Source organism: Heterobasidion irregulare, assembly GCF_000320585.1.
Source record: "Heterobasidion irregulare TC 32-1 unplaced genomic scaffold scaffold_01, whole genome shotgun sequence".
Taxonomy (NCBI): domain Eukaryota; kingdom Fungi; phylum Basidiomycota; class Agaricomycetes; order Russulales; family Bondarzewiaceae; genus Heterobasidion; species Heterobasidion irregulare.
In genome coordinates, this window is record NW_009258197.1 from 3,219,762 (window position 1) to 3,245,539 (window position 25,778).

The window sequence follows — 25,778 nt, forward strand, 5'->3', positions numbered from 1 at the left end:
CGCCATCAAACTACATATCTTACAAGTTATAGACGGGTAGTAGCCGCGTTAAGTCCAACGACTGCCTGCAAAGCGGGCACTCTGACTATTGCGATATCGATCAGAGACCAAGCAGTTGATATTGGAAAGCGCTCACCTTTTCCCTCCCCCATCCATAAATACAAGTCCAACAAAACAGATGCCCGCATTCCGTCGCACAGCTTGCTGTTCGCTCCTCAAGGCAAAGCGTACAAGTGCGTCCTGCCCGAATCTCCTGCGGTATAGCTTTCATGTCTATAACAGTTAGCTTATCTTCTTCTGCGGAGAGTGTGGTAGCAGAATCTGCCTCGACCGTGTCCAGAAGTGAAGATATCGGGCGTGCATCAATGTGCGGGTTGTTGTCGACCGAGTATACAGCTTCAGAGCCGCTGGAGCTGTTGGGGACCAAGTCAACTGGTGCGTGTTTTGAGGAATGGGTACGGAGGACGTTGATCCCTCGGTAAAGCAATCTGACCAGAATCAGCACCCCGAGTAGTGAGTACGTTGGCGGCCTTGTATGGGGGTCTTCTGGTATCGCTGAAATCTCCACAAACTCTTGAACACCATTGCCCATGGTAAAGCGAGGAACAGATGCTCACATGCCGCATGCCTAGCCCTCTCTTGATCAAATCGTAATATGTACCCCGCAAGTAGAAAAATGCAAGATTGATTTCCATTAGGACCTCGAGCACATTCGTCATGTCCTTCACAATACCCCTCAAGCGTCCATTCGTAGAAGGGAGCATTGCTGCCATGCGTGCTAGGATGTACGCTGGTAGGGTTGGTAGCAGAACGAGTGTTGCTCGGATATAAGGTACGCGTATGCGACCGGGATGCGGCCATATATCAGTATACTCCTCCCCAAGAGATTGAACAGCTATTGGTATATTCAGATAGTTTATTTACAATAACATGCACAGAGATGAAGGAACGTACCACGGCCAGTGGTCAGCGCCTGATATGTGATCTTGACAAGCAGCTCAACTTCCTTATCATACCGAGTGAGCCAACGCGATCCTGTCAAAGACGGTGACATTCAATAGGTATTTAGAAAGTTCCAAGTACAATTTGCACACCTAGTAGTGCTCGGAGTATACTTTCTGTCTGCTCCTTCAAGGATGAGACATGGATCAAATCTCTCTGGTGAGCCCGAACTGTCCATTTCTTATGCATTCACTCAACAAGGGGACAACATTCCGTGTTATCACTCACTAATCTGAGCTTGTTGTGCCGCAGGAAAGATGGGCACCCGACTGAAGGAATCCATACGTCCTGGTTGAGAAATCCGTAAGTTGTCGCCGCTGGTCCGCCTGATCGACGTGTGTAAGTAGTGTGTAAGTCAGTGCGAGTATAGTGTGAGTTGAGGTTAGGGTTGCAATTCCTTTCCTCTGGATTTCCTTCATCTCTAAATAACGATGGCACATCCAGGTCCACGACGAAGTGAACCCTCTGTATGGGAGAAACGTATGTTTCAATCTCCCAATCTCTTGCTTTCAGCTATTGACACGCCTTCATGTTTTAGTGAAGTACGCAGCAATCTTCTCAACATGCGATACTGTTCTATGAATACTGGTCTCCTTCTACAGGATGGGAGCCTTAATGGGCAGCGGCGTAGGCCTCACGATCGGCTTCATCTTCGGGTCTTATAGTATCCTCAGGTACGCTCACCGTTCAATATAAATGACTGTCTTGTTGACTTGCCAAACGTGACATAGAGGCGGCGCAGGCCCTCGTGGCGCTATGGCCACGCTCTCTCAATATATGCTCAGCAGCGCAGCAACATTCTCTTTTTTCCTTGCTGTCGGCTCTGTATGTGCTGACGCCTATTTAATTATCCCCACCTATTTCCACTAACCTCGACTCATTTCCTTCCAGGTCATACGTAATGACGCTGTCCTCCCACCTCACCTTGAATCTGCCCGTCTCCAAATGCTCCCGATGATGGTTCGTGCACGCGCTGAGGGCGCGTCGCAGATGCGCGCGCGATGGGAAGCTGAGCGTCAGAGACTAAGCTCGCGTCAACCGTGATTGACAAGACTACCCTTTACCTCGCCCCCCTGTGTATGCACAGAAAACTCCCTTGTAGTGCATGTCGCGCACACATGTCCGCAGCTTTTCCGCCCGAGTCATGATCCCCATCACAGTTTGTGCTCAGACGTCGTGTGATCTGGACCACAAAAAAATGATAAGGAGTACGAAGATATAAGACATTGTGTATAAAGATATGTGGGTATACAAAGATGACATGTAAAACACTGAGGTCTTCGAAAGATGCATATCACAATATTGCAACCTGCCGGGCTTAGCGAAGCTGCCAAAGTGGTGCGTGCGGTACACGCATATTAGAAAGCACGTCCTTTGTCGTCAACCGACCTGCAGGACAGCATGCATAACATAGACGCACAGTTCGCGCGGACGAGATGCTAGTGCTCTGCCTAGAAAAGTCCGTACCGGAATTTCTATGACAAAAAAACTCAAGCGAGTTAGTGATGATACTTCTATGAAAGAAACTGAGAAGCGTCAAGAGGTTTATAAGCCGATGACGGAAAGGAGCTACTCACCCTTCCACAATTCGACACCTCGAATCCACACCGCTAAGCTACGCCCATACCACAGTACAACCTTCCCCAGAATGTCCTTAACTTGTTGCCTTTCTTCGTAGCGCCCGCGCCTGAAGCCATATTCGTGCCCTTCTCCTTGACATTCCCCTTCCGATCCGGATCGCTCGACTGCTTCAGATCTCGCATAGACGCTGCCTTGACAAGCGGCATTGGCCCCGAAATGACCAGCTTCTCCCCTATACCCTGTACTTTCTTCCCTTTGCCGTGCCCGCGCGCGTGTGATTTTCCCGACGACCCGATGAACCTCCGCAAGATTGATTCGCTCCTGGCCCTGCTCCGCGCTGTGGATGGAGGAAGGGTCATCACCGAATCCGCCTCATCGACGTCATCCTTGACCTGCCCAACATTCCACCGGTTCTGCCGCTCGTTATCAAAACCATAATCTCCATAATACTCCTCGTATTCCCACAACTTTGGCTTCTCCACGAACTTGACGGATCCTTTGAAAGATCTAACAGACCTCTTATCGCGCGAGTCCACGCGAGTCAGAATACTCCTCGGAGCTGAGAGAGTCGACGGCGGCCGCTCCCTCACTGGTGGCAGAAGATCTCGATCATGCTCGTCATGAAAGTGCTGTCGATGTGGAGACAGTGCACGGGGCGTTGTCTGACCAAAAATGGGATCCTCGAGTTCCGACTTCGGCCAGCGAGAGTGCAAGAGAGAGGTGAGGAAGGATGAGCGCGTATTCGATGCGGTCGTGGTCTGGTTATCGGTAGCCAGGCGTCGGCGTCGATGGAGCCATAACCGAGATCCCCGTGTGGAGACAGAGGAGACAAGATGGTGGGAAGAAGAACAAGGCGTAGGGGATGTTGTCGAAGGTTCGGGAAGAAGTATGGAAGACGGGGTAGATGGAATGTAGTTCCCGGGGTATTCCCACACAGGCTGTATCGGAAGGCGTCAGAGATCATCCAACCTGATGAGATTGGGAAAAACGAACGAGTATATAATCCAGTTGCATCATGACATGCTCATCACCCGGCGACTCAGGAGTCTCCTAGATCAAAAATGTTGATCAGTATAAATCGACGACGACATACCAATGCTGCCTACCGCAACGTCGACCAGAGTGGAGCTGGTTGAAAATTGGCTAGATATCTGCTTGTTTAATCAGATTCGGCGAGAAGAGGATGGGATTCGCGGACGAAGTACTCACAGAGCCAGCTTGACTATGTACTCGTGGATGCTTGACAAAGGCCATCGATTCGTTATGGTCGAGGGAGGTGCGGAGTTGATGACGGGTGTATTGCTGTGACTTCATCGTGAAAGTCAGTCAACCACACTCAAGGGGCAGTCGAAAAGATCCTACCGATTGCATGTTGGCGAGGCGAAATGGGGGAAGAGGCTTCAACGAAACCTATATCTACCATTCAACACGTGTGCAACACACCTTAGTCCCTTCTGTGGAAAGATACGGAACATCACGTCCGACTTCCACAGAACTGAGTCATATGTGGAACAGGCAGGCATGCCTTTGATGCATGCTGATGCCGCGCACAGAAAGATGATCTTATCGGTCCTGTAATTGCCTTTTTAGGGGTCGAGGACTATATTAGATTTTAAAGCTTGCGAGAACATACAACAAGAGGATATGTGGATCTAAGCCTAGAGTAGATGTGAGCCGAGGATTGATACTGTTCACGCTGCGAGGGAGGTATTATGGTGTGCATAAAACATACTACAACAAAATCAGATAAGGCCATGCCCTGCCGTTTTCAGGTCTGGAGCTTGACTTAAGTTGGAGGTCTGAGTAGAAGATGCACGTCTATTACTACGGTGGAGGTTTAAACATAAGCGAATGTCCTATAACTAACAGAAAAGTATTAGCTTTCTCAGGAGCGGCTAGACAAAACACGACAGTGCGTATGCTGAAGACTCACCCGGCGAGTATCGAAGCGAGACCAATCCAAGAATGGAGGGCTCCTCAGATCTTGAAAGGTTCGTCGACGTGAAGACCACTCCAGATTCCTCTCGCCGACTCAGTTGTACTCTCGACAGTCCTACGCTTTAATGGCATTATTTTTGCACCCGACGAGTCTAGCAGAAGCTTGACCTTGTTCTGAACGCCAGTGACTTCCAGACCGTTCAGAGGGATAACCTTGTCCTTGTTATTGACTGGACGGATGCATGAACAACAGGCAGTCAGTTTTGGCACGTTCATTCTAAACGAGTAGAACATGCCATAGAACCCTCGAACGATAGGCTGCTTCTGATTCCGCTGTCTGACCACGACCTCCACGTGTGGGTTGGAGGAAGCGAGTTCCTCTAAGTATTTGTGTAGGTATGTCCGCGTGTTTGCAGACGAGGCCCACTTGTCGCAGTACTCAAAGACCAGCTTGCGTATCTGGGGAGTAAAAGCGACATGGCCGTTTGAGAGCCGCGAGCTTAGCTGTGCTCGAAAAAGTGGTTTCGTGACTGGCGTGAGCTTGAAGGTCATGGTCAATGGGGTTGTCAACTCGTCTAGGAGTGTCGACTAGAGAGGGATGCCTGGGGTCCGAGCACTGGGCATGTGACCGGTGTTGAGGGAGCAGAGGAGTCCGGGGGCTGTGTCAAGCTGACTTGGACGAGATTTGCTCTGAGAATTGGCAGACCTGCACGCGGAGACCATTCGAGTAATTCGACGCGTCCCCGAGACGCGTACAAACTCTGCTTTTGCCCATAGCCACACTCGCGTCTATTTCTTCTCACACTCGTCCACCACTTTCCATACACCTCCTTTTTCTCGCTAATCTTCTTAGCTTCCATGGCCCGTGCAACTCGTTCTGCGAAACAGCAGGACGACAAGTCCAAGGGCAAGCCAAGCGACGTCCCAATTCCGGCTCCCACTCGAGCCAAAGCTGTTTCAAAGAAACGCAAGCGTACCTCTATCGCTGAAAATGACGAGCGACCTGCCGTCAAACTGCCACGCAATGGTGATGCTGCGGTCAAGGAAGAGGATCATGACGAGGATCATAACGCAGAGCAGAAATCCACCGAAACCCAAGGTGCTGGTGATATTCCAATGGACTCTGTAGATGCACAACACATCCTCGACATTCTCGAGATGTGCGTATGGGCGTTCCTACCCGATGATGCCATCGCTGACGCTTTGACTACAGGGTGGATACTCAAGGTCTCCTTGATCGAGTATTTCCTCTACCCGCTGACCCCGCCGATTCTACCTCCTTGAGCGGCCCACAATCACACCAGCAACAGTCATATTCCTTCCGGACCCTTCTCAAAGAGTCTTCACGACATCCTTTACGGGTTCTTCGCGTGAGTTCCAAAAATGCATCCCTCGCCGTCACAACACTCAAATCTATGTCTTTTCTCGCTCAAGTCTGGCGTCCAACACTTACTTCCAGTCTTTGCACACCCCCGTTCTCGACCTTCGGCTCCCGCAGCTCAGCAGCTTAAGTTCTGCAACCTTGCGCTCTCCCTTCTTGACCAAGCATCTTTCAACTCTTGTCCCGCAGCGCTCAACCTTGAGAGCATCCTTCCCGACCGCCCTGATGCTTTACACGACTCCGATCACGAAGGAAGCAAGGGAATTGCACCTTCTCTTTCTTCTGCCAACCTACCTCGAAAGCGTAAATACGCGCTAATGCAGAAATTGCCCACGGGCAAGTGGTGGACTTCGCTGAATTCTGATTTTCCGTCCAATATGGATGGGAAAGAACTCAAGGACCTATCAACTGCTCATGCGGAGCTCGTAGCCATCCTTCCATCTGCCTCGACCTCTGCAGTGCCGGTTTCATTGACACCCACTCTGGGGTCGTACACTCAACAGCTTTCAAAGACAAAACAGGCAGTGCCTGGGCCACGACAGGTAAGCACTGGGGCATTTCTAGACTATGGACCCTACTCTAGTTTCGCCCCGGCATTTGATCAAGAAGGGGTGGAAGTTGGAAGAGTGGGACTTGGAGAGGTGCTTTGGTCTCGAGAGAAGGATCGGAGAACAGAGGAGGCATTGGCGGAACGAGCGAGACTCAAACCGACCAACGTCCCTCTTGTAATAGCGGATGTCGAAATGCAGGACACTACGGACGAGGTGCAGGATTCGACGGCAGAACGACAAGCAGAAGCCTCAGATGAAGCCCTTCAGTCTCTGTTCACTCTCGAGCAGGTTGCTTCAATCAAGGGAGCACTGGGAAGCTTGGAAATGGAGGAAGCAGTTCAAGAGCTTTTGGACCGCAATTCGCGAGCGCTACGGAGATTGGAAGAGCTACAATTGCGACGATTGGGGGGTGCCGAGGAGAGCTCAAGTAGCGTCGAAGTTGGGTCAGAAGAATGGGATGTTGGTACGTCGCTCTTTATGTCACTTGTTTTTTTTGACTGACAGCCGTATTTCATAGCACAAAGTATTATGGATTCCTTGACATTGATCACATCACTTCGCCCATGCTCATCAAAAGATTCATCTACTTTGATACCACCCCCGTCTATTCTTCGAAAGCTTCACCGTACCTTACCCACCAGCCCTTCAGAAGGCTGGTACGGGACCCTTCCATCAACACAAACCACTGCCCTCCGAGACGACTCGACGCTTCTTGTGAAATCTGGAACCTCCATTCCTACCCCGGCGCCTGCTGTGGCAGCACCTCCAGTAGTGCCTGCTGTCCCTACACCTTACACTGCCCCTTCTACATCCTACGCTGCCAAACCGAATACACCTGCAACACCTTATGGTGGATATAGCTACCCAACCTACGCCAACGGGCAATATCGCGGCGGGTACAGCTATACTCCCGCTACCACCAACGCATACTACCCTAATGCGTATGCTCAATCCGCCACAGGGGCGACCTCGTCGCAGTACGTGAATCCACAGTACGCTGGTGCTGGGCAAACACAGTATCCGTACGGTTCTTGGTTCAGCTACCAACCGCCCACGCAGCAAAAACCCGGGACACCACAGCCTACAGCAGGATTACCGACATCATATGCATCGTTCTTTAACGCCGCTCAGCCCCAGCGGGCCGTTGCAAACACAGTCGCAAAACCGCCCTATGCTCCTGGCGCGTGGCAGAGCGCAGGCGCAAGCACAGGTGGCTATACGCCCACATTGCCGACCACAATACGCACGACGCCGAATGCTCAACCGCCTGGGACACCGACACCACCAGGTGCAGGTTATCAGTATTATGGTGGATATCAACCACAACCAGCACAGGCAGAACAGCGGTAGCAAGTATAACGTTCGCCCGTCCTGTCCATGATTTTCTCTTAGTCCATCAATGTCTAGTTTTTTCTTCTTTTTCTTGCCTTCGTTTTTTTTGTTCACGCAGGTCCGTTCCATAGGCTCCTGGATATTATTGAATATCACAGTAGCGTCTATGTCATGGTGTCTTCTGTATCCGGCTCGAGATAGAGATTATTGTACATTCCGCCTAGGCTGCGCATTTCACATATACTTTACAATGGCGGACTGCTGCATTAACAACAGCTGCACTTATTGAACCAGCCTCTTTGGTTGTCGGTGCAGCTTGTCAACATCGTTATATGCATATAGTGCATTCCAGAGGGGTACATCTCGGGTACGCTACAAATGACACTTGTGAACATGTTCGGCATCCTCTACGACCTCCCCGCCATCGCTCTCCCAAGTGATCGGGAGCTCAAGCAGGCAAGTTGATTTCCGACGCCGATGGATTTCCATTTGACAACGCCAAACCACCCCCTCTGAGCCTGAGGCGCTGAGCTAAGAGAACGCCATGCAAGGAGGGGGAAAGCATCTAACCGCACACCTGGACCCCTGCGGGGATCATACAGAGCTCGGCGGGCAGGTGCGAGCCAGATTTGCGTGTGCTGAAAAAAAAAGGAAATCATCCGGAATTTATAGGGTTCGCGGGCGTTCGGCATTTGCCGATGGCTGTGTTGGCGACTGGTAATGACATAGCTCTCACTCTGGACATCTCGGACTGAAGGTGCGATTCTCAAACACGGAAAACAGACAGAAACGGACCCACACTCTGAATGTGTCCTTTCGACTCTCTTAAGATGCTACCCCGTATATGATAGGACAGATGATATAATGAATGCCTGTAGTGGATCTATTGACGAAGCAGCAATAGATGTAAATATTGAGTCTTGTAATTGTCGTCTAGGCTTACAGCGTTTTGAATCGGGGAAGTCGTGGCTTGACACCCTAGATTAGATCGTGACGATTCAAAATCATTTGTATTGACACGACTATCGATTGTGTAGGGCTTCCTCCGGTGAACTGCTTCTGATCTTTGAGACGAGTCTAGTTAAGAGCGGACGTTCTCCTGTGTAGATGAATGTAGATAGTGCCGCAAATGCAAGAAGGCCTACGGCCAATAGGTTTAAAGCCATCCAGCCACGCTTTGTGTGTTCGTACATCTGTGAACAGGCCATGTTTGTGAGATAAATGAAGAGAATATGAGGAGATTACTGACCTGGCTACCGATAATTGGTCCGACTGGTAATTCGATGTGTTAGAAAACTCCTTAAAACCAATATAAACACCAACCGGTGGATCCTATGCCATATGCCATGTTAAACGCGCCATAGATGTGGGCATCTGCGTATAGTCAATACAGTCTTGGTTATTCTTGAAAACTTCGACTTACATCCGACCCCTTGAAGCATCCGTGCGACCGAAGCCAACTCTGCTGTTAGCGGAGCGAGCACCCCTGATATGAAGAGATCTGAGGTAAACGTCAAATTTTAGTAACCGCGTAAAGACAAAGATGACGGACTCTGGAGGGCATATGCCGTGATGAAGAGTGCAAGTGGGCCGTCGATAGTGATAACTATCCACCATGGTATAGTAAGGACTATGCATGATGTAGTAATCCACTCTGACCCCCTACGGTCTGCAAAGTATCCTGCAATCGGCGACGCTACATATTCGTGAGAGAAATGTCAGTCGGACGTAAGGATGCCAAAAAAGAGCACTGACAAAATAGTGTCGGAACAACTGCAGCAATAAATACAAGTCCAACCTTTGATGAGTTCAAGCGCCAGACCTGTTGGAGATGAAGAGGCAAAGTAGGCTCTTGACTTGTATATACTAGTCTGATGAACAGTCAGGGGACTTAGTCACAGTAAAATCCCAAGAGTACATACCCATAGATCAGAGTGCTCATCAAAGATACCAGTGCTCGAGATGACCTTGCAAGTTTCAATACAACCTTGAAGTTCGACAGACGTGGCGCGACCAACGTAGGAGGGGGCGCCAACTCTCTGGCAACCTCGTATTCCGATGGCTGAGCGACAAGTGAAACTGCGAGCTCGTTAGCCACTGGATAATTCGATCAGTAAGTACACGCGGATACTCACCTTCTAAACATGACTTCTTTCCAATAGCATGTGCCCGATGATGCTCTTCTTTGGCCTTCACTGCAACTTCGGCTGGATCATGACCATACTTCAAAGCATCATTGCGTTCAATGAGTAGCAGGCGACCGATCAGGTCAACTACCGTGATGATTATGGTAAACACGAAAGGTGCACGGAAACCGAAACGAGAGTAAAGTGCACCACCGATAGGAGGTCCAAGGAGCATCCTAAAAACACAGATTAGCTTTGACTGTGTCATGATCACACTCTCTCACTCGCCCAAGAGATAAACCAGACATTGCCAATCCCAATTGTTCTATGTGGTTGCTCTTTTGAGAAAATCGATCATGTAGAATATACAAAACTTACGTCCAATGAGGTGCTCAGGAGTTGTGTCACATCTGCATAACAGATGAGTAAAAAGCTCAATGAGCTTGCAAACAGAAAAACTTGCAGCAACGCAAGGCCCACAATCCATACAGCAGAAGAGCTGATCCCCTGGATCACCCGAGCCAAGGCCATGACCAAATAAGAAGGTGCTTCCATTAGCATTATCTGAGAGCCGGTCAGCGCAAGAAGACCAAAGATCAACGGCATCTGTCGCGCGCTAAAGCGTTCAGATATCCAGGCAATGATCGGAGTAGCTGATTTGAGGGGATCAATGAAAAGGGGTTAGAATTGAAGAGGCCAATATACTTGCATATGAGAAGCCCGCCAGACTTGTGTTGAGATACACCGAGGTCATTATCGTCAACAGCAGACATCAGCAGTTTGGTGTCGATACATACGTAGGCAAATAAGAGGTATCCAACCAGAGTAGATACACTGGTATACCCCTTCAATTCCAATTGATATGGAAGAACTGGAATGACGATGGAATAGATGATGAGATCCGTGACAATTCCTTTCGAGTAGTACTCATGAGCACCAAGAATCAGACGAGATAATGCAATCCAGTCGCACCTGTGCTGACCACTGAATTGCGCCCGGTCAGGAGTCATCGACTCCTCGCATTAGCTCACAGTCAACACACCGAGGGTTATGAACCAGATAGATGACCTCCACCTAAGCCCGAATGGTCGAAGCCCGGCTCGAAAAACATTTGGTTGCGTCATGACCTCTTGCGACCAGTAAGGGAGCACCCTTCACAGAGCATATGTGTAGATGTGGTTATTTTTTAAAAGATATCAGTGAACAAGGAATAGTAAAGCTTTTTTGGTGGCGTACTGGTTGAACCAAGAATCTAGAGACGATTACGGCTGCGCTGACAGCACTAATAGTACTACTCGTTCGTATCAGAGGTGATTTGAGAGGCTAACGAATGGACGCTGCTACATACCTGCTACATGCGTCGCAGAGTCGCTGACAAACACCCACACCGAGTCTTCCCGCGCCCTCTTTGTCATTCTGACAAACAGTCTTGGGTACACATTGGAAGCTTGAAGCTTGAAGATCAGCAGGTTTCTGGTACCGTGAAGGTTCAGAAGCAGAACTAATCAGTAAGCTATACCCCGAAATCAAACGCGATGAGTGATCCGAGATTGGAGCTCGAAATTGTGATCAGCATCACTCGTCACTCGAGAGTGAAAAATGGAATTAGTGTCAAAATGATTCTGAGATGCACCAAACTTGGCATAGTGCTGAGTTTAGAACCGAAACTGTTGCTGAAGCATCAATGCGACCACCCTCAGTGAGTCTTCGAAATATCGGATGTTCTTACTCGTTGTGCATGAAGCTGACACAGCCACATAATGTAGCTGGCGGCATAAGATAATGGCAACTAGATGTTGCTCGGAGGGGTGTTGCTCGGAGGAATGTGGTATTGAGCACTTAACGGACAGGCTGTCCCGATTCATGTCCAACGAGGCTGTAACGTGGGGACGGCAAGTCACTAGCAAGCTGTTGCGGCAGGAATCGGCATTGTCCGAATACAGTGATTCACGTCAACATCATCCAGCGGCAGCCAGCGGCCCTACTTTGGGCACTCACTAACAATACCCAAGACATCGAAATTTCTACTCTGCTCAAGTACACAAGCTGTACTTTCAATAAGACATGCCGGAACTTCCAGGTCCGGGTTGTTTTCCCCAAGGCTGACAACTTACTGAATCTTCAGATGGTTTCGTGGCAAGCAGAAGTCGAACGAGCTGCCGCTCTGGTTCGCACTCTCGCTCTAAACAAGAAGATAGAAAAGGTCCTCACGAGTGAAGATGCTTTAATTTTCTCTGGAATTTCCCACCAGGAATTTGTACGCTCTCAACTTGGTCCAGCTTGACACAGTATTGGACTAGAGCTGTATCCTTCGTGCTATGTTGTGGCGTGTATAGGCCAAGGAACTAGTCGGAAGAACGATTGCTAATGTCGGGCGATATGGTGCGCAGATTTCATATTATTTTCTCGGTCGCATGGCATGCTGATTCGTATACAACGAAGGCAAAGTGTTCTACTTCGAACTCGATGGAAAAGGGAGAATGCCTGTCTTCCATTTTGGAATGACCGGGACGCTCCAGGTGCGCTGGCCGAGGATGCGAAGTATGCGGGGCTCATCGAATTCTCGCTGTAGGTGAAAGGAGAAGCGCCTACGTACTATAAAGGGGGTCTGCGCAAAGTGTCGACAGAGTGGCCACCGCGTTTCATGAAGGCACCTTCACCTAATTCCCTCATCACTCGCGAGACTGACATTGGCGCTAGTTCATCCTTCATATTTCGTCACCCTCGTCAGAAGTTGTCACTGAGATTGCCTATTCAGACGCCCGCCGCCTTGGCCGTATTCGCCTTGTCACATCACCCTTCAATGAACCGCCAATCTCAACCATGGGCTTCGACCCCATCCTCTCTATGCCTGGAATAGATGGATTCAAGAAGGTCGTCATTAAGAGGTCGTGTCCTATCAAATCTTTGCTTTTAAATCAGTCCTTCAGCGCTGGGATTGGTAACTGGGTCGCTGGTATGTCCACTCACGAAGTCGATGAGCCGATTTTCTCAAGGTCGATTGTCGACGCTAGATGAAGTTCTATACCACTCCCGTGTACATCCAGAACAGCGCTGTAATACCCTATCAGAAGACCAGTTAATCGCTTTACATCACCAAATTATCGAAGTCTGCCGCATAGCTGTCGAAGCCAACGCCGACGATGCCAAATTTCCTCAAGACTGGTTATTCAAGCACCGTTGGGTTAGTAAGTCTTCTTCCGCATAAAAAAATAATGACCTACCTGAGCATTGATTAGGGCAAGGGGAAGAAGTTGAAGGGCATAGAACCATTGAGATTGGTGAGTTTCTAACTTATCACGTGCGTCTACATAATCTAGAATATGGAATTTCTGTAGTCTTCCGGAGAGTTGGCAACGATCAAGTGGATCACCGTCGGTGGACGTACTTCGGCCTATGTAGCAGAGCTACAGCATCTTCCAAAGTCTAAGATTGTTTCTGAAGTTATTGATGAAGAGGTATGTAACGAATCTTGAGTGTTTTAAGTTTTCGCTGATATTACATGCAAGAATGATGATGGTGACGAAAGTGACCTCACGCCATTGCCTGACTCGGATGCCGATGCCGTTGTGCAGACGACACGGCGAAAACGAAAGGTCAGCACTAGATGCTTATTCTTCAGGTTGGTTTGAGTGGCACGTTGACGGTCCATAGGAGTCAGCCAGCAAGACTTTGAGAGGTTCAAAAATACGTGAATCTAAGCGTGTAAAGACAAGTCGACAATAAATTCCCTTCACTTCCACCTCTTCGCATGTGGAGGGAGCTCGGGTTCAGGTTGTCGAATACATATGAAAGTCTTGGGGTTGTTCGAGATCAAAAGAACTGCAAATCAGCCGACAATCAAAGGTGTCGATGTCGGCCGTGCAATGAACTGAATCTAGCATCTATGCAGGCTGTTGACTGCAAGGTACTAACCGTGAAGCCTACTTTGAAATTTGCTTGTTAGTTGTCAGGCTCCCATCGGACACGACATCCAACAATTTCCAGTCAACCTCGATTCCCTTTTCTCTAAAAATCGTCCGAGCATCCTCGGCAATTGCTTCGAACCCCCCTACGGCAAGTGCTAAGATTGTTGGACCAGCTCCTGAGAGACAGATACCGAGTAGCCCTGGATGCGTGTTTGGCGTGATAGAAGAAGTTACTTCAGGCAATCCGGGAATCTGGGCGACAGTCGTCATTGGAGCGGGGTAAGGGAAGGTTGATAGAGAGAGGCACTAACAAGCGATTTGCGGTATGGCTGGTGTATGCGATCTTTCATTGCCTCGTAGATGAGCTCAGCATTTGGTGGCGATTGTGCGAGGGCGGTCGTCAAGACCGCCAGACGTTGTAAATTGAAGACCTGTGCCCGAGTAAAATTTATCTTTGGGATAAAATGTGAAAAGCCAAAACAGGCGCACAAGGTCTTTTCGAGAGTATGACTCTGGGAGTACCTCTCGCGCTCGGGCAGTGCTCAGCTCGAATCGTGGGATGATAGCGACTGCTTTGATTTCCTTTGCCCAGCCAAATCTTACGAAGTGGCCGATCCCAGGCGGCGGGACAGGCGGGTCGCGGCCCCAGTCCGGTCCCGCATCTGGTGGAAACTCTGGTAACACTTCGCTGAGCGGGACGCTGGCCGCCAATGCGGCCTCGGGCGCAAGCTCCCTGAGGTACGAGCCAACAAATCCACCCACGAGCGCCGCTGTGACGTTATCCGGATGGCGCTCAACCATGAGTGCAAAATCTAGCGCGCGTTCTCGGGAGAGAGAGAGGGCTCCCAACTCGCTGCCCAAGAGCACGCCGGCAATGACAGCCGCACCAGAAGATCCGAGGCCACGGCCGAAGGGGATTTCGTTGTGCGCGTGAATGGTGAGGTGTTGGGGGAAGGTAGAAACACCATGGCAGCGAAGGACGTAGAGTGCAACGCGAGTGGTGAGGTTTTTGTAGGCATCTAAGGGGACTTCGTCGGAACCTTCCCCAGAATAGACTAAAGTCGGAGGGGCTGGGGTGCTTGAGGAAGAGCTATCGGAAGATGCTGTGGAGATCGTCACGGTAAGGGTGAGGTAAAGAGATAAAGAGAGGCCAACAACGTCAAAGCCAGGGCCAATATTGGCGGAGGTGGCGGGCACGCGGATAGTGAAAACCCTAGACCTGGAAGACATGCCTAATGGTGCAGAGAAGATAAACAGAATTTTAAGCGACCTCGTTCTGAGGCTCTTTCGGAGGATGAGGATGAGAGAAGAGCAATGATTACAGTAATGATGGCTGAAAAAATATACAAGTTTTGATTTTACTCTTGCAGATCGAACGTTGATATTGATCAATGGCTCGCTCCGGCCGATATCCGGCCGACAGCTCAGAGGCGGGAGAATTTTTTTGTATGAAATAACCTCGTATATTACTGTCATCTCCATTATACAACCAGGTAGAATATGATGTCACAAATGTTGGTACACTACTCGTATCAGCCAGTTTACCCAGATTTATCACGTATTGAGTCATGCAGAAAAGTAGGGCGGGCGAAGGACCGAAGCATATTGAGACAAGTATCATGCACAAACATTGAGGTTCTCGTTCAGGTCCTAACGGTCGAATTGGTTGCCGGACCAGCATTCGGCCGTCCGTTGTTGGTCACAGTGAACTGTCACAAGTATGGATACAATCAAGGTCGATATTAGAAGTCAAGGAGGAAAGGCACGTACATATACCATATCGTCCAAAGAACCATGCTGCGCAATGGCAACCAGGACAGGTTGATGGTTCGCAGCAGAGTTAATCGAAGCGAGACGATAGACACCGGCAGGCAGGCCATTGTCAACAACAGCGGAGACGACCCCATTCTTCTGGGGGGAGTTGACACCTTTGAAGAAAGCGAACACACTGGGGTCAAGAGGCGTGGTTTGATCTATCGAGACAAGCTTCTGGATGACGATATGTGTATGTCCGATGATATTACCCCGCGCATTCACCTGCTGCGGTGCAGAGTAGTAGTTCGCTTGTGCATTTACGAACGTCCCAGCCTGTAGATTATTGAGAGCCATCTGTATAGTGAAGTTGGTGTTGGCCTTGATGGTCTGTGTATTCTTGGGGTTGATAAACTTCGAGGAGGGCATGTTTGTGCTCGCGGCAATGACGCCCATCGGAGCCTGTTAAACGAGTTTAGTGTACTCGGGATGGATAGCAAGATAGAATAAATTTACCGGATTGCAACTTCCATTCTTAATCTGTTGACCGTTTGTGATGGGTTTTTTGACAGTCGCACAAAAATTGATGAAATTGTTCGTCGATGTCAAGGAAGCAGACTGGCCTGCCGCTGGTGTTTCCTGACCGTCGGACTTAAACCCCTTGGCGATAACCGAGTTCAGTAGGGTCAGTGATGTCTGGGGATTGCCATTGCTGCTCCCAGTGGAACCTCCACCAGCATTGCTTCCGCCACCGGCAGCGGTGCTTGTGGCACTCTGAATGATTTGATATCAATAGCAAGCCTTGATACTGTCAGACTGTCTCTCACCGCATGAGCTGAGGTCGTAGTTGCAACTTTGGTGGTAGTAGCAGTAGCAACAGAGGATGCGCCTGAGTCGTTATTTCCAGCGTCGGTTGCGCCAGTGGCAGCAATGCGAGCGTCCAAATCGGCTTGAGTCGTACAAGTAATAGAAGTGCCGGGGCTGTTTACGAGGGGAAGGGCAGCACACCTACGAGAGATAGGGTACAGTAAATCCACGAGATGCATGTTAGACGAGATAAACTCACTGGGTGCCAGCTCCGCAAGCCTGGAGAATAAACTTACCGCCGACACATTGAGCAAACTTCTCCGTGACACATGCATCTTCCCCTTCCATGCAAGAGGAACTGGCAGTGAGAGTCTTGAATTTATCACTATGAGAACCAGGTCAGACTAAGTGCATATGCACCGAAGGCTTCATGAACTCACTTTAGAGCGATGGCATCTTTCCCATTCTGTAGTGTAAAGTCTGCGCGACGCGTAGGAGCGGCCGAGACGGAGAGTGCGAGAGCAAAAGCCACAAACGTATGAAGTTGCATGTCGGAAACCGGGATCTTATTTAGTCGTGGCAGAGAAAAGACTGAGATGTAGACAATCCTTAGCAGGAGAGAGTGAATAGACACCAGGTCAGGTCAAGGCAAGGGATGAGAGGAGCAATTCTGGACTACCAGTAGCCTCTGATATGCGAAGGATGAGGAGAATAGAAAGGCGGAGGGACAATGGGGATGTAGAAGCCTGTTGTGGCATAAAAGCCTTCTTTATAAGCATTGGCGGTACAAATCAAAGCGAACATGCGTGTACCAGATGCGCGTTCCATGACCACTGATTGTGCATTGTATTCGAGCCGGTGGACATTGAATTTTGGTGATTGAATTCACAAACAAGCTTGCCAACTGCTTGCTACAACTCAAAACAAATCATACGTAATCACGTGTTGGTCATTGGCTGTTACTCCACGATCGGCCTGTAATAGGCTGGCAGCTAGAGACTCGAGCTCACAGACTCTGATTATTGAGAGTGCCCGAGTCGTCTTCACTGGAGAATGATCAATGATAAAGCAGTGATCAGGCGATATCGCCCATCTCATCTTGATGTGTAGCTCATATCTACCACGGGAGGTTTCCTTCGACCTCCCGAAGTTTGAACTCGTTGCGTGACTGACGGTTGTTATCAGCTGCCTAACGTTAGCTGGGTGTCAACATTTATTGACTGCCACTCTCTTGCCTCATTCTTGTTCAGTTCGATCTTTAGCGCCATCCGCTATGCCGAGTGTCACAGTAGATGCGGTACGTCTATATTTTCAGAACATCATGTTGAAACCGAACCTGGAATCAACAGATTTTGTTTGATATGGATGGGTTAGTGATTTCTCTTGGACAGTGATCTAGATTTCGTTCCACATCGTCTAGCCATTATGAGCCCATCAACCTACGCTCGCTTGTGGCCGTCTGTACACTACGAGACTCATCACAGCTCCTATGTACCGGTAGCACGCTCATCGACTCAACCCCTGGTGTCCTACGCGCTTGGGATTCTTTTGGAAAGATTTATGGGTTCGAAGGGGCTGCTGCTGCTCACGATTCCCATGGGCGTCGACTTGCCGACACTTTGGGACAGTGGTGTAACATAAATGATTCTGACAAGCTCGAGGTGCGTGAACGAGCCTTTCAGAATTGTGTTAGTATAAGCAGCGATTCGTGAAAAATCATATATTCGAGCAGGCTGAAGTCATCCGGTTTGAAGACGAGGTGATCCAAGGTGGACCAGTGGTGTTGCCCGGGGCATTAAATTTGCTTGAGCAGGTGAGCATTGTACCTCCTTACAGCCAAGCTTCTATTTTCGTGTTTCAGTGACTCAGGCTAATATCTAGATTAACGCGGGAAGCACCTCGTCAGCAGCTGGTTGGACAATAGTTACTTCTGGTATGTGATTTATCTACGTTCTGCGACTTGTTACCTTTCTTACGCCCTATTCTTCCGTTGGGAAATGACCTTGGAAATGGCCTTCAGCTACAAATATATACACGCCCCGAGCTCTTGCGGCCTGTAAAGTCCCCGTCCCTTCAGTAGGATACGTGACCTCCAATGATATCCAAAACGGAAAGCCGCACCCTGACCCATACCTTGCGGGCGCGAAGAAATGTGGCATCGACCCCACAAAATGTAAGTATCAACATATGTCCTCGCACTCCACTGGCGCTCTTCAGTTCCTTTGGCTTCACTCCATTTTTGACCCACTCATTCATTGACTTTAGGCTTAGTGGTAGAGGATGCCCCCTCCGGACTCAAATCAGGACATGCAGCCGGTGCAAAGACACTCGCAGTATGCACTTCACACACTCGCGAGCTCATCAGGGCTTCAGGCTCAAACCCAGATTTCGTTGTGAGTGATCTGACTCAGTAAGTCGCCCGGTTTGCTCCCTTCTTGGTGGACTCCGGTCAGCTTGTATGCTGACTAGACCATCGTGACAGTGTATCGGTAACATGGAAGGATGGCAGGCTAGTGGTTGAGATAGATGAATCGCCGTGAATGACCCAAACGACGGCGTTTCTTAACAATTCCTTGTCGAAAATACATCATCTTCAATAGACTGATGGACAGAGTTGATTGCCGTTGTCAGACTGAAATTGTGGATCGCGACGCTCCAGATCTTGGAACAACGCACACGATCACTTTAGGATTGAATAAACTACAACGCGACAAAAGCATCATCGCACATTCTGATTCACATAGCCAATGTACTTCAGCCTTCATTTACGAGTTGCACCTGCTTCCTATGGCTTCGCAGGCTCGGCGTCCTCCAGAGGCGGGGGACCGTCATCATCCGAGTCCGATTCCTCCGCGTCTCCGATCTCGCCAGAGGAGGGACCCGCACCGCCTTGACCCATCTCCGCAAGCATCTACCAAAGAAACACATCAGTTAAGAGCCATGCTATCATTGAATCGCATGATACTACATACCTTTTGGATATCCATACCACCCATGCCGCCCATACCACCCATGTCGCCCATGCCACCCATGCCGCCCATGCCACCCATGCCACCCATACCGCCCATATCCATGCCAGGGAATCCAGGCATGCCCTCAGGTTCTTCTTGAGGAGCGGCTGGTTCACCATCCTGTTCATCTTCATCGACCCAACGACTGAAGTCGGTCTTGATGAAAGCTTTTTTGGTCTTGTCCTTGGTAAGGCGAGGCCAGTACTCGGCAGCTTTCTCAGCTTTGCGCAGTGTTAGATTCAATGCGCGGGAGCTGACGCGTTTTACCGATTTCTTTGAAAAAAGATGTTTTGATGACTATGAAAGATCCGATGCATGAAAAGGCAAGAAAACAGACCTCGGGGTCGATCTCCTTGAAAAATTCCAGATCGAAGGCATACTCTTTCTCTTGGATTCCTTTGGACGCGCTGATTTTTGCAGGACCGACTGTGAGCCACAAAAGATGGAATTTGTAGATAATATTAAAGAATGCGTACTCTCCAACGCGGGCCTTGAAGGTGATGCCTGTTGGCTTGAGGTCGAACTGGAGCGATGACTCGATTACATCTGGAAGGTTGATGGTGACGAATAAGATGTTCTGATCACACGTATCAAGGCATCATGTAGTGTCAAAACGCGCCGTGAGGCCAGGGTAGAGGAATAACAGCCTATAAGCATGCCGCGATCAAAGTCGCAGGATGACATCGAGGACGCACCTTCTCCTCATCAATCTCAGAGCTCCGCTGAGCCCACAGAATTTCTGGGTGTTGTGCCATCGTATAGAGAGGTAGTGGAGTTGGAAAGAGGTTGAAAAGAGGCGTACTTGGAAAGGACGAGAACAGCGGAGAATGCGCGCAGATCACGTGGGAACTGATTTCCCAGATCGCTGAGTGGCGTGAAGTTGTGCGACGCTATTCCTGCTTGCCATTCGCGTTCTTGAGCTTTGACTTTCGAGAACTCTGTAGGGGTTTCTTCTCTCCCATCAAGCTTCACCTTGCAATGTGGTATGCTTTTCTCCGCGAACAATCGAGCATTGGGACTGATTGTCGGTCTTTTGCTAGGTGTACACGCTGGTTCATTCCTCTTCTGTTTCTGCCGTTGCCTTCGGCACCACCAATTTTTCTGATCTTGTTTCTGATCTCTTTGACGCTCCATGCACGCCCGTGGTAAGCGCTTTCACACCATCGAAGAGGGTTCAGAGAACTGATAAAGTTATCTACCTAGCTTTTACTGCGTCATGCTTCTAACCGCACTCTTCCTCTCGTCATGCTATTGGCAGCCTGTACCGATCAATACTTCCCTTGCATACCCTTGGTCCGATAACACAACGACGTTCTCACACGCGCTATCTGCGTTATCCATACCCCAAGATGGTCGACCGACAGTGGTGCGACTTCTCGACCGATGCTGGTGCGACTTGTCGTCAGTCAAGCTGTTTGAACCCTTCGATATTGCGGGGTGGGAACGTGCCAGCGTGGAACGTGTAAAAGAGGACATGGAGCGGGAGGAACGAGAGGCCCGCCGACTGTCCATGAATGACGAGAAGGAGAGGGACGCGACAGAGAGTGAAGGCGCCGTGATTGGAGAGGAATTAGCCGCCGCAGGATCTCAGAGTCCAAAAGTGGAGACAAGTGCCCCATCAGCAGATCGCCCTCAGGAGGAACAAGTAGTAAAGCGGAAAGGCATCACATCCATCCTTCGTTCCTTATCATTACCCCGGCACGCGGTCGACCTGGGTCACAATCTATCCAAGCCAGTTTCACAGTCGCTGGAGAGCGTTCCTATCCTTGAGACTACGTCGATATCATCACCACTAACCGAAAAGCGTCCACTGTTGCGACGAGAGTATGACCTTCGACCGTATGGGCTTGCCATGATCATTGATTTCGGGTGGTCAAGGCAAGGCGCATAGTTGACGTCACGCATGGACGCTGGAAAGTAGACAGCGCTACCCCTACACTATACTGTATTTTTATGCTATTTGGCGTCGTCTTCGAGTTGCCCTGCCAATAGTTTCCGCAGTCACGTGTTAAGTGGGAACTTTGCGGACCGCGTCCGACACGTCCGACGCGTAGTAGTTTCGCTGGTCACCACTATTCAGCAGTTCGACCACTCCTTGTATCCTGTTCTTCTCGTCTGCCACCAGTCTCCATGGCCGCATCTTCATCTGGTCATTCGGACGAGAAGAAGCGGAACAAGCAAGTACCAGATCCTCTCGTGACAGCCAGTTCAAGCAATGCAAGTGGCAGCCGTTTGGACATTGTCTCCAGGACATTACTTGCTCCGTTTCAGCATCGTAAACGCGACTCGAGTAAAATTCTCTCTGACTGTGAGTCCATTGTGCTTTGCTTTCAACGAAACCACTGAATGCAGTATCCTCGAGTCTAGTGGCACCAGCCATCATGACCCCCAGGATGATCGCACGGACAGTCTCAAATAGACCGAGAGAAATAACTGCAGTACCTCCACGCTCACGCATTGACTTTGCGACGCTTGGCAGGGCCCCTCTGCGGCTGGGGCTAGGGACGCGGCGAATAACTTCGCGAGACCTCGAGATCGTTGAAGCCGCAGGCGAGCTACTCTCTGTGGAAATCCCGGAACCGCCGTCGCCGAAGTCGGAAGAATTCGGGGGGGCACCAAGCTTGCTGCGCGGATTCGAGGCAACAATTCCTAGCGCGGACAGTGGGCGGACAAGGAGAAGGATGACAAGAAGCGTAGAGGTGCCGCGGATAGGACTGAAGAAGTTGGGAGCGGGGGCGCGGGGGTTAATGTTGGACGAAGAGAGCGAGGAAGATGTGGTGGTGGTCAGACAGGGAGACCGGGGAAGAGGAAAGAAGGGGCGGAAGAAGCGAGGCAGGGAGAGTTTAAGTGCGAACAAAGTGTTCGGCAAGGATGAGTTGGAGAGACAGACACATGAAATCTTAAAGGATAAAGAAAATTTACATGTCCGCAGAGTGCGTATGCATGTTCCATCCCTCTCATATCTCCCTCTCATAATCAGTTCAATTAAAACCAGAGTCTTGTGACAAACGAGATCACAGAGATCACCAACAAAATCGACGTATTAGATGCCATTCGCGCAAAGTTGGAAGATGACCTTTTGAAACTTCACGAGGATGAGCTAGAGCTAGACGATGAACGTGCGTGGCTTCTTTTAAAAGATCAAAAACTACCTTGCGATCGACATGCTGTCGCGTAGTTGAAATGGTTAAGGAACGTATAGAGGCAGAATCTGCTAGTCACCAAAGAGGAGCCTCGCAGCCACCACATATTCAAAGTTCACGGAGACGTAAAGGTATGTAGCATGCGCTATCGTCTAGCACAGAGTTGCTGATTGGGAGGCGCGTTATAGGTCCAGTCTTCTTACCATCCGAACACGATGAACTTCCACCCGGGGTCGCGTTCATGGTCAGTGATGTCATACATGTCTCAGCGCTGTCTCTGATTATGCGTTCGGCCTGTATCCAAGACTCTCGAATGCGGCAACGCACCCGTATGTGCTCTTGATTTATCGGAACCGTATGGTACACTGGTCTCCGCAACTCAGGATGACACTCAACCGCGAGTTTGGGACCTTCTCACAGGCGAAGAGTTGGGCCGCCTAAGAGGGCATACTGGCCCAGTCAAGTGTGTACAGATCGAGGAACACATATGTCTTACTGGGAGCGAAGACGGAAACATCAGAGTGTGGGATCTCAGACAAGTGGATGAAGATGACTGGGAAGGCGGGATGGTGCATTTGAGTGATGTAGTAGAGGAGGCGGAGGAAGAAAATGCGGAGGGAGATGTGGTAGTGGAGAAGCCGAATGGGATCAGGGACAGCGAGCATGGGTCGGAGCATGAGCGGCAAGGGGCTTCCATGCGGGTGTTGGAGGGGCATAGTAAAGCCGTGACGACGCTGTATTTCGAGGATGATACACTGGCAAGCAGTCTTGAGTCCCCAGATCTGTTACATCCTTTAACTTTCTCGCTTTACAGGTCACCGGTGCCTCGGATAAGACACTTCGACAATGGGACCTTACCACAGGACAATGCGTGATGACCATGGACATTCTGTGGGCCATTTCACATCCCGCCACTGCCCACGGTGGACAATTGCCCAACAGCATCTTCACTGGTGCCGCGGCTGCTGCGGGGACGTTCGCAGTGCCCACGCCTCCTTATAGCGATGGCAGCTGGGAACTGTATCAGGACTTTGTAGGAGCGGTGCAGTTCTGGGGTTATGCGCTTGTAAGTGGGAGTGGAGATGGTGCTGTCAGGATGTGGGACAGTGCGTACGATCTTCTCCTCCCACGTATACGTTAAGAAAAAATTCTTCGGCTGCAGTGCGTACTGGACAGGCACATCGAACACTCTTGGGACATACAGGCCCAGTCACCTCCTTACAGTTCGACGAGATGCATGTTGTCAGCGGAAGCTTGGATAAGTCCATCAGGGTATGTAACATTCCCGATAGAAGATGCCAGCTGACTTCGGAACATATTATCTGCCCTGTAATGTAGATATGGGACCTGCGCACTGGTGGCATATTCGAAACGATCAAGTTCGATCACGCGGTCACTGCGCTTCAGTTCGACAGTCGAAAGATTGTCGCCGCCGCTGGCGAGAACGGTGTTAAGGTGCGTCTCCGCAGGGCGTCTGAATAGTCCCGTTGCTGATACTTCAAATTTGACATCGTCACAGATGTACAACCGGACGTCAATGCAGCATTCTACGCTACTCACAAATGGACACACTCGGCCCATTGAGCGGTTGCGGTACATAGACCGTTACCTTGTGTCAGGAGGCCGGGACTCGATGGTGAAAATTTGGGCTTTGTGATGGACTTTATCGTTCAGGACAATACGCTACTTTGGCTTGAATTTATCCTCGCTTCAAATGAGAACCATCAAGGACTGATTTCGATGCAGAACATTCCGCGATGGACAAACCTCCGTGTACCATACATCTACGCATAAAGATTCCGATAGCTTATTGTTAGACAATGAGCGAATATTAGCTGGGAATGGTTAGACTGCCCCGTTCCTGTGGAATCTGGTGGTAGCCAAGTCGATTCGTTATTCTCCGTCACAGGATCTTCAGAGTGGCAATCGCAACTTTTACATGCAAATCGAACCTGACTAGACACGGGGATTCTCATGTACAGTAACCGTAAAAGGACTCACAGAAATACCGATGCCAACCATACTGACACCATCCTCGACACACGCAAGACCTGGTTTCTTCTGCCATGCTAATGTGCATTGTATGTGCCTCAGGCTTCAAGCTCCAGGCCTCAGGTCTCGGGCCCCAGTTTGGTGATATTTGGCTTTTTTTTTCTAGACATTCCCGTCAGCCGTTGCCACATGCTAGTTACTAGAAAGAGACGTTTGTATAAGTGATTGATATTTTACTATCGTTGCACCAGAGTTGCAAACGGGATGGGAGGTTCAAAATCGAGCTCCTCGTGGCATTTTTTGACGGCACATTTCGAAAAAATTCACAGTTGTTCATTCAAGTACTCTTCAAGTATGCTAGTTTTTTTAAGAACAGAAACTGGGTGCAGCAGTGAGGAAGCAATGGATAATGGTTTTTAGGACAAAGTTCTCTCAAAGATGCTCAAGATCCCTCAGATCCTTGAGTTCAATTTCAAGAAAATAAAATAAGGAAGATAATCAGGTACCACTGAAGACATGTAAAGCATTCGATTTAACTTTGAAGACTTCAATGCTCTTCACCAAATTGTTTTTGACGGGCAGTGTCCGATGGTAGGCAGAGTGACAAGGAGCCTCGGGCCGCGTGATGCTTGGTCATCTTTTTGAAACGCCGCTTCGCAATTCGCCCCGCAACCAGAGTTCAAATTTGCACGTGAAGACGTGACCCGATCGTCAGAAAGATTTGCAACTCTCAAGTTTTGCTCGTTGTCGGACTCTCCTTCTCAAACATTTTATAACAATTCTGTCCATGGCATCAAAAATAAGAAAAATGGCGGGACATATTTTAAGATGTTTCCGCATGTGAAACAAAAATTTTGAGCGAAAGAAAGTATAATCCACGATGCCATGAAGAAATCCTTTTTTTTTTGCAACTCCGGTGCGGCGATAGTAGAGACAATTGAACAACAGACTACAACAGACTTCTAATCGGTACTGTCGTAGAGGCTTTTTCAACGAAAATTGTCCCACCCGACAGAGACAAGACGGACACTGACTCAGTTGGCGGAGATCTCGATTATACGTGCCCTGTGTAATGGCAGCCGATGGTACCGGCCGCGGCATCATCGGCCGTTGACTCCGCGAATACGATCTTGATATCGCTTGCGATCGCATATCGCTCGTAGCGCAGTTCGTAGCGCCAGGTAGCGCCTCTTTCCTTTCTTGAACTAACCCGCAACATCACAGAACACGATCCATAATTCGACGGAAGGAACG

The 25,778-nt window shown here is 49.6% G+C and overlaps 13 protein-coding genes across 13 annotated transcripts; 6 read left to right on the forward strand and 7 right to left on the reverse strand.

Moving 5' to 3' along the window:
* Positions 1–19: 19 nt before the first annotated feature.
* Positions 20–1,191, reverse strand: HETIRDRAFT_167277 (peroxisome biogenesis factor Pex10; the record flags this gene model as incomplete). Its single annotated transcript, XM_009543275.1, has 5 exons — positions 20–85; positions 137–562; positions 618–895; positions 955–1,035; positions 1,095–1,191. 5 exons carry the CDS (start codon positions 1,189–1,191, stop codon positions 20–22), a joined length of 948 nt encoding a protein of 315 aa, XP_009541570.1.
* Positions 1,192–1,433: 242 nt separating this feature from the next.
* HETIRDRAFT_167278 (uncharacterized protein) lies at positions 1,434–2,046 on the forward strand (the record flags this gene model as incomplete). Its single annotated transcript, XM_009543276.1, has 5 exons — positions 1,434–1,482; positions 1,520–1,523; positions 1,605–1,676; positions 1,734–1,827; positions 1,894–2,046. The coding sequence occupies 5 exons, from the start codon at positions 1,434–1,436 to the stop codon at positions 2,044–2,046; spliced, it is 372 nt and encodes a 123-aa protein (XP_009541571.1).
* Positions 2,047–2,612: 566 nt separating this feature from the next.
* On the reverse strand, positions 2,613–3,954 carry HETIRDRAFT_167279 (uncharacterized protein; the record flags this gene model as incomplete). The annotated part of the gene is made up of 5 exons (XM_009543277.1): positions 2,613–3,521; positions 3,577–3,633; positions 3,690–3,734; positions 3,793–3,891; positions 3,946–3,954. 5 exons carry the CDS (start codon positions 3,952–3,954, stop codon positions 2,613–2,615), a joined length of 1,119 nt encoding a protein of 372 aa, XP_009541572.1.
* Positions 3,955–4,560: 606 nt separating this feature from the next.
* Positions 4,561–5,080, reverse strand: HETIRDRAFT_154086 (uncharacterized protein; the record flags this gene model as incomplete). Its single annotated transcript, XM_009543278.1, has 2 exons — positions 4,818–5,080; positions 4,561–4,751 (listed from the first exon to the last, which is right to left on the reverse strand). Exons 1-2 carry the CDS (start codon positions 5,071–5,073, stop codon positions 4,561–4,563), a joined length of 447 nt encoding a protein of 148 aa, XP_009541573.1. The 5' UTR covers positions 5,074–5,080.
* Positions 5,081–5,379: 299 nt separating this feature from the next.
* On the forward strand, positions 5,380–8,001 carry HETIRDRAFT_378867 (uncharacterized protein; the record flags this gene model as incomplete). The annotated part of the gene is made up of 4 exons (XM_009543279.1): positions 5,380–5,681; positions 5,735–5,891; positions 5,956–6,916; positions 6,971–8,001. The coding sequence occupies 4 exons, from the start codon at positions 5,380–5,382 to the stop codon at positions 7,801–7,803; spliced, it is 2,253 nt and encodes a 750-aa protein (XP_009541574.1). The 3' UTR covers positions 7,804–8,001.
* Positions 8,002–8,807: 806 nt separating this feature from the next.
* Positions 8,808–11,211, reverse strand: HETIRDRAFT_59879 (major facilitator superfamily; the record flags this gene model as incomplete). The annotated part of the gene is made up of 16 exons (XM_009542128.1): positions 11,148–11,211; positions 10,954–11,063; positions 10,884–10,895; positions 10,709–10,824; positions 10,621–10,639; positions 10,363–10,564; positions 10,290–10,321; positions 10,196–10,236; positions 9,907–10,170; positions 9,685–9,847; positions 9,541–9,651; positions 9,338–9,481; positions 9,209–9,286; positions 9,109–9,159; positions 9,035–9,057; positions 8,808–8,978 (listed from the first exon to the last, which is right to left on the reverse strand). Exons 2-16 carry the CDS (start codon positions 11,033–11,035, stop codon positions 8,808–8,810), a joined length of 1,509 nt encoding a protein of 502 aa, XP_009540423.1. The 5' UTR covers positions 11,036–11,063; positions 11,148–11,211.
* A 764-nt stretch (positions 11,212–11,975) lies between these two features.
* HETIRDRAFT_154087 (uncharacterized protein) lies at positions 11,976–13,702 on the forward strand (the record flags this gene model as incomplete). The annotated part of the gene is made up of 10 exons (XM_009543280.1): positions 11,976–11,991; positions 12,056–12,168; positions 12,248–12,293; positions 12,354–12,430; positions 12,484–12,561; positions 12,612–12,867; positions 12,926–13,095; positions 13,250–13,335; positions 13,441–13,507; positions 13,566–13,702. 10 exons carry the CDS (start codon positions 11,976–11,978, stop codon positions 13,635–13,637), a joined length of 981 nt encoding a protein of 326 aa, XP_009541575.1. The 3' UTR covers positions 13,638–13,702.
* A 174-nt stretch (positions 13,703–13,876) lies between these two features.
* HETIRDRAFT_239849 (uncharacterized protein) lies at positions 13,877–15,049 on the reverse strand (the record flags this gene model as incomplete). The annotated part of the gene is made up of 3 exons (XM_009543281.1): positions 13,877–14,071; positions 14,131–14,250; positions 14,309–15,049. Coding segments are annotated over 3 exons (1,056 nt in total), but the record flags the coding sequence as incomplete, so codon positions are not given.
* A 540-nt stretch (positions 15,050–15,589) lies between these two features.
* On the reverse strand, positions 15,590–16,856 carry HETIRDRAFT_246116 (uncharacterized protein; the record flags this gene model as incomplete). Its single annotated transcript, XM_009543282.1, has 5 exons — positions 15,590–16,033; positions 16,088–16,345; positions 16,399–16,579; positions 16,638–16,763; positions 16,819–16,856. Coding segments are annotated over 5 exons (1,047 nt in total), but the record flags the coding sequence as incomplete, so codon positions are not given.
* A 1,033-nt stretch (positions 16,857–17,889) lies between these two features.
* HETIRDRAFT_308164 (uncharacterized protein) lies at positions 17,890–18,918 on the forward strand (the record flags this gene model as incomplete). The annotated part of the gene is made up of 6 exons (XM_009543283.1): positions 17,890–18,039; positions 18,108–18,191; positions 18,260–18,311; positions 18,399–18,551; positions 18,644–18,788; positions 18,861–18,918. Coding segments are annotated over 6 exons (642 nt in total), but the record flags the coding sequence as incomplete, so codon positions are not given.
* Positions 18,919–19,163: 245 nt separating this feature from the next.
* Positions 19,164–20,144, reverse strand: HETIRDRAFT_42374 (uncharacterized protein; the record flags this gene model as incomplete). Its single annotated transcript, XM_009542067.1, has 5 exons — positions 19,164–19,289; positions 19,351–19,662; positions 19,727–19,796; positions 19,866–19,966; positions 20,085–20,144. The coding sequence occupies 5 exons, from the start codon at positions 20,142–20,144 to the stop codon at positions 19,164–19,166; spliced, it is 669 nt and encodes a 222-aa protein (XP_009540362.1).
* A 461-nt stretch (positions 20,145–20,605) lies between these two features.
* HETIRDRAFT_100025 (uncharacterized protein) lies at positions 20,606–21,280 on the forward strand (the record flags this gene model as incomplete). The annotated part of the gene is made up of 1 exon (XM_009543284.1): positions 20,606–21,280. The coding sequence occupies one exon, from the start codon at positions 20,606–20,608 to the stop codon at positions 21,278–21,280; it is 675 nt and encodes a 224-aa protein (XP_009541579.1).
* A 239-nt stretch (positions 21,281–21,519) lies between these two features.
* On the forward strand, positions 21,520–24,428 carry HETIRDRAFT_431969 (uncharacterized protein; the record flags this gene model as incomplete). Its single annotated transcript, XM_009543285.1, has 10 exons — positions 21,520–21,697; positions 21,829–22,322; positions 22,385–22,508; positions 22,568–22,663; positions 22,721–22,776; positions 22,838–23,290; positions 23,347–23,638; positions 23,695–23,804; positions 23,871–23,987; positions 24,052–24,428. 10 exons carry the CDS (start codon positions 21,520–21,522, stop codon positions 24,187–24,189), a joined length of 2,058 nt encoding a protein of 685 aa, XP_009541580.1. The 3' UTR covers positions 24,190–24,428.
* Positions 24,429–25,778: the final 1,350 nt, after the last annotated feature.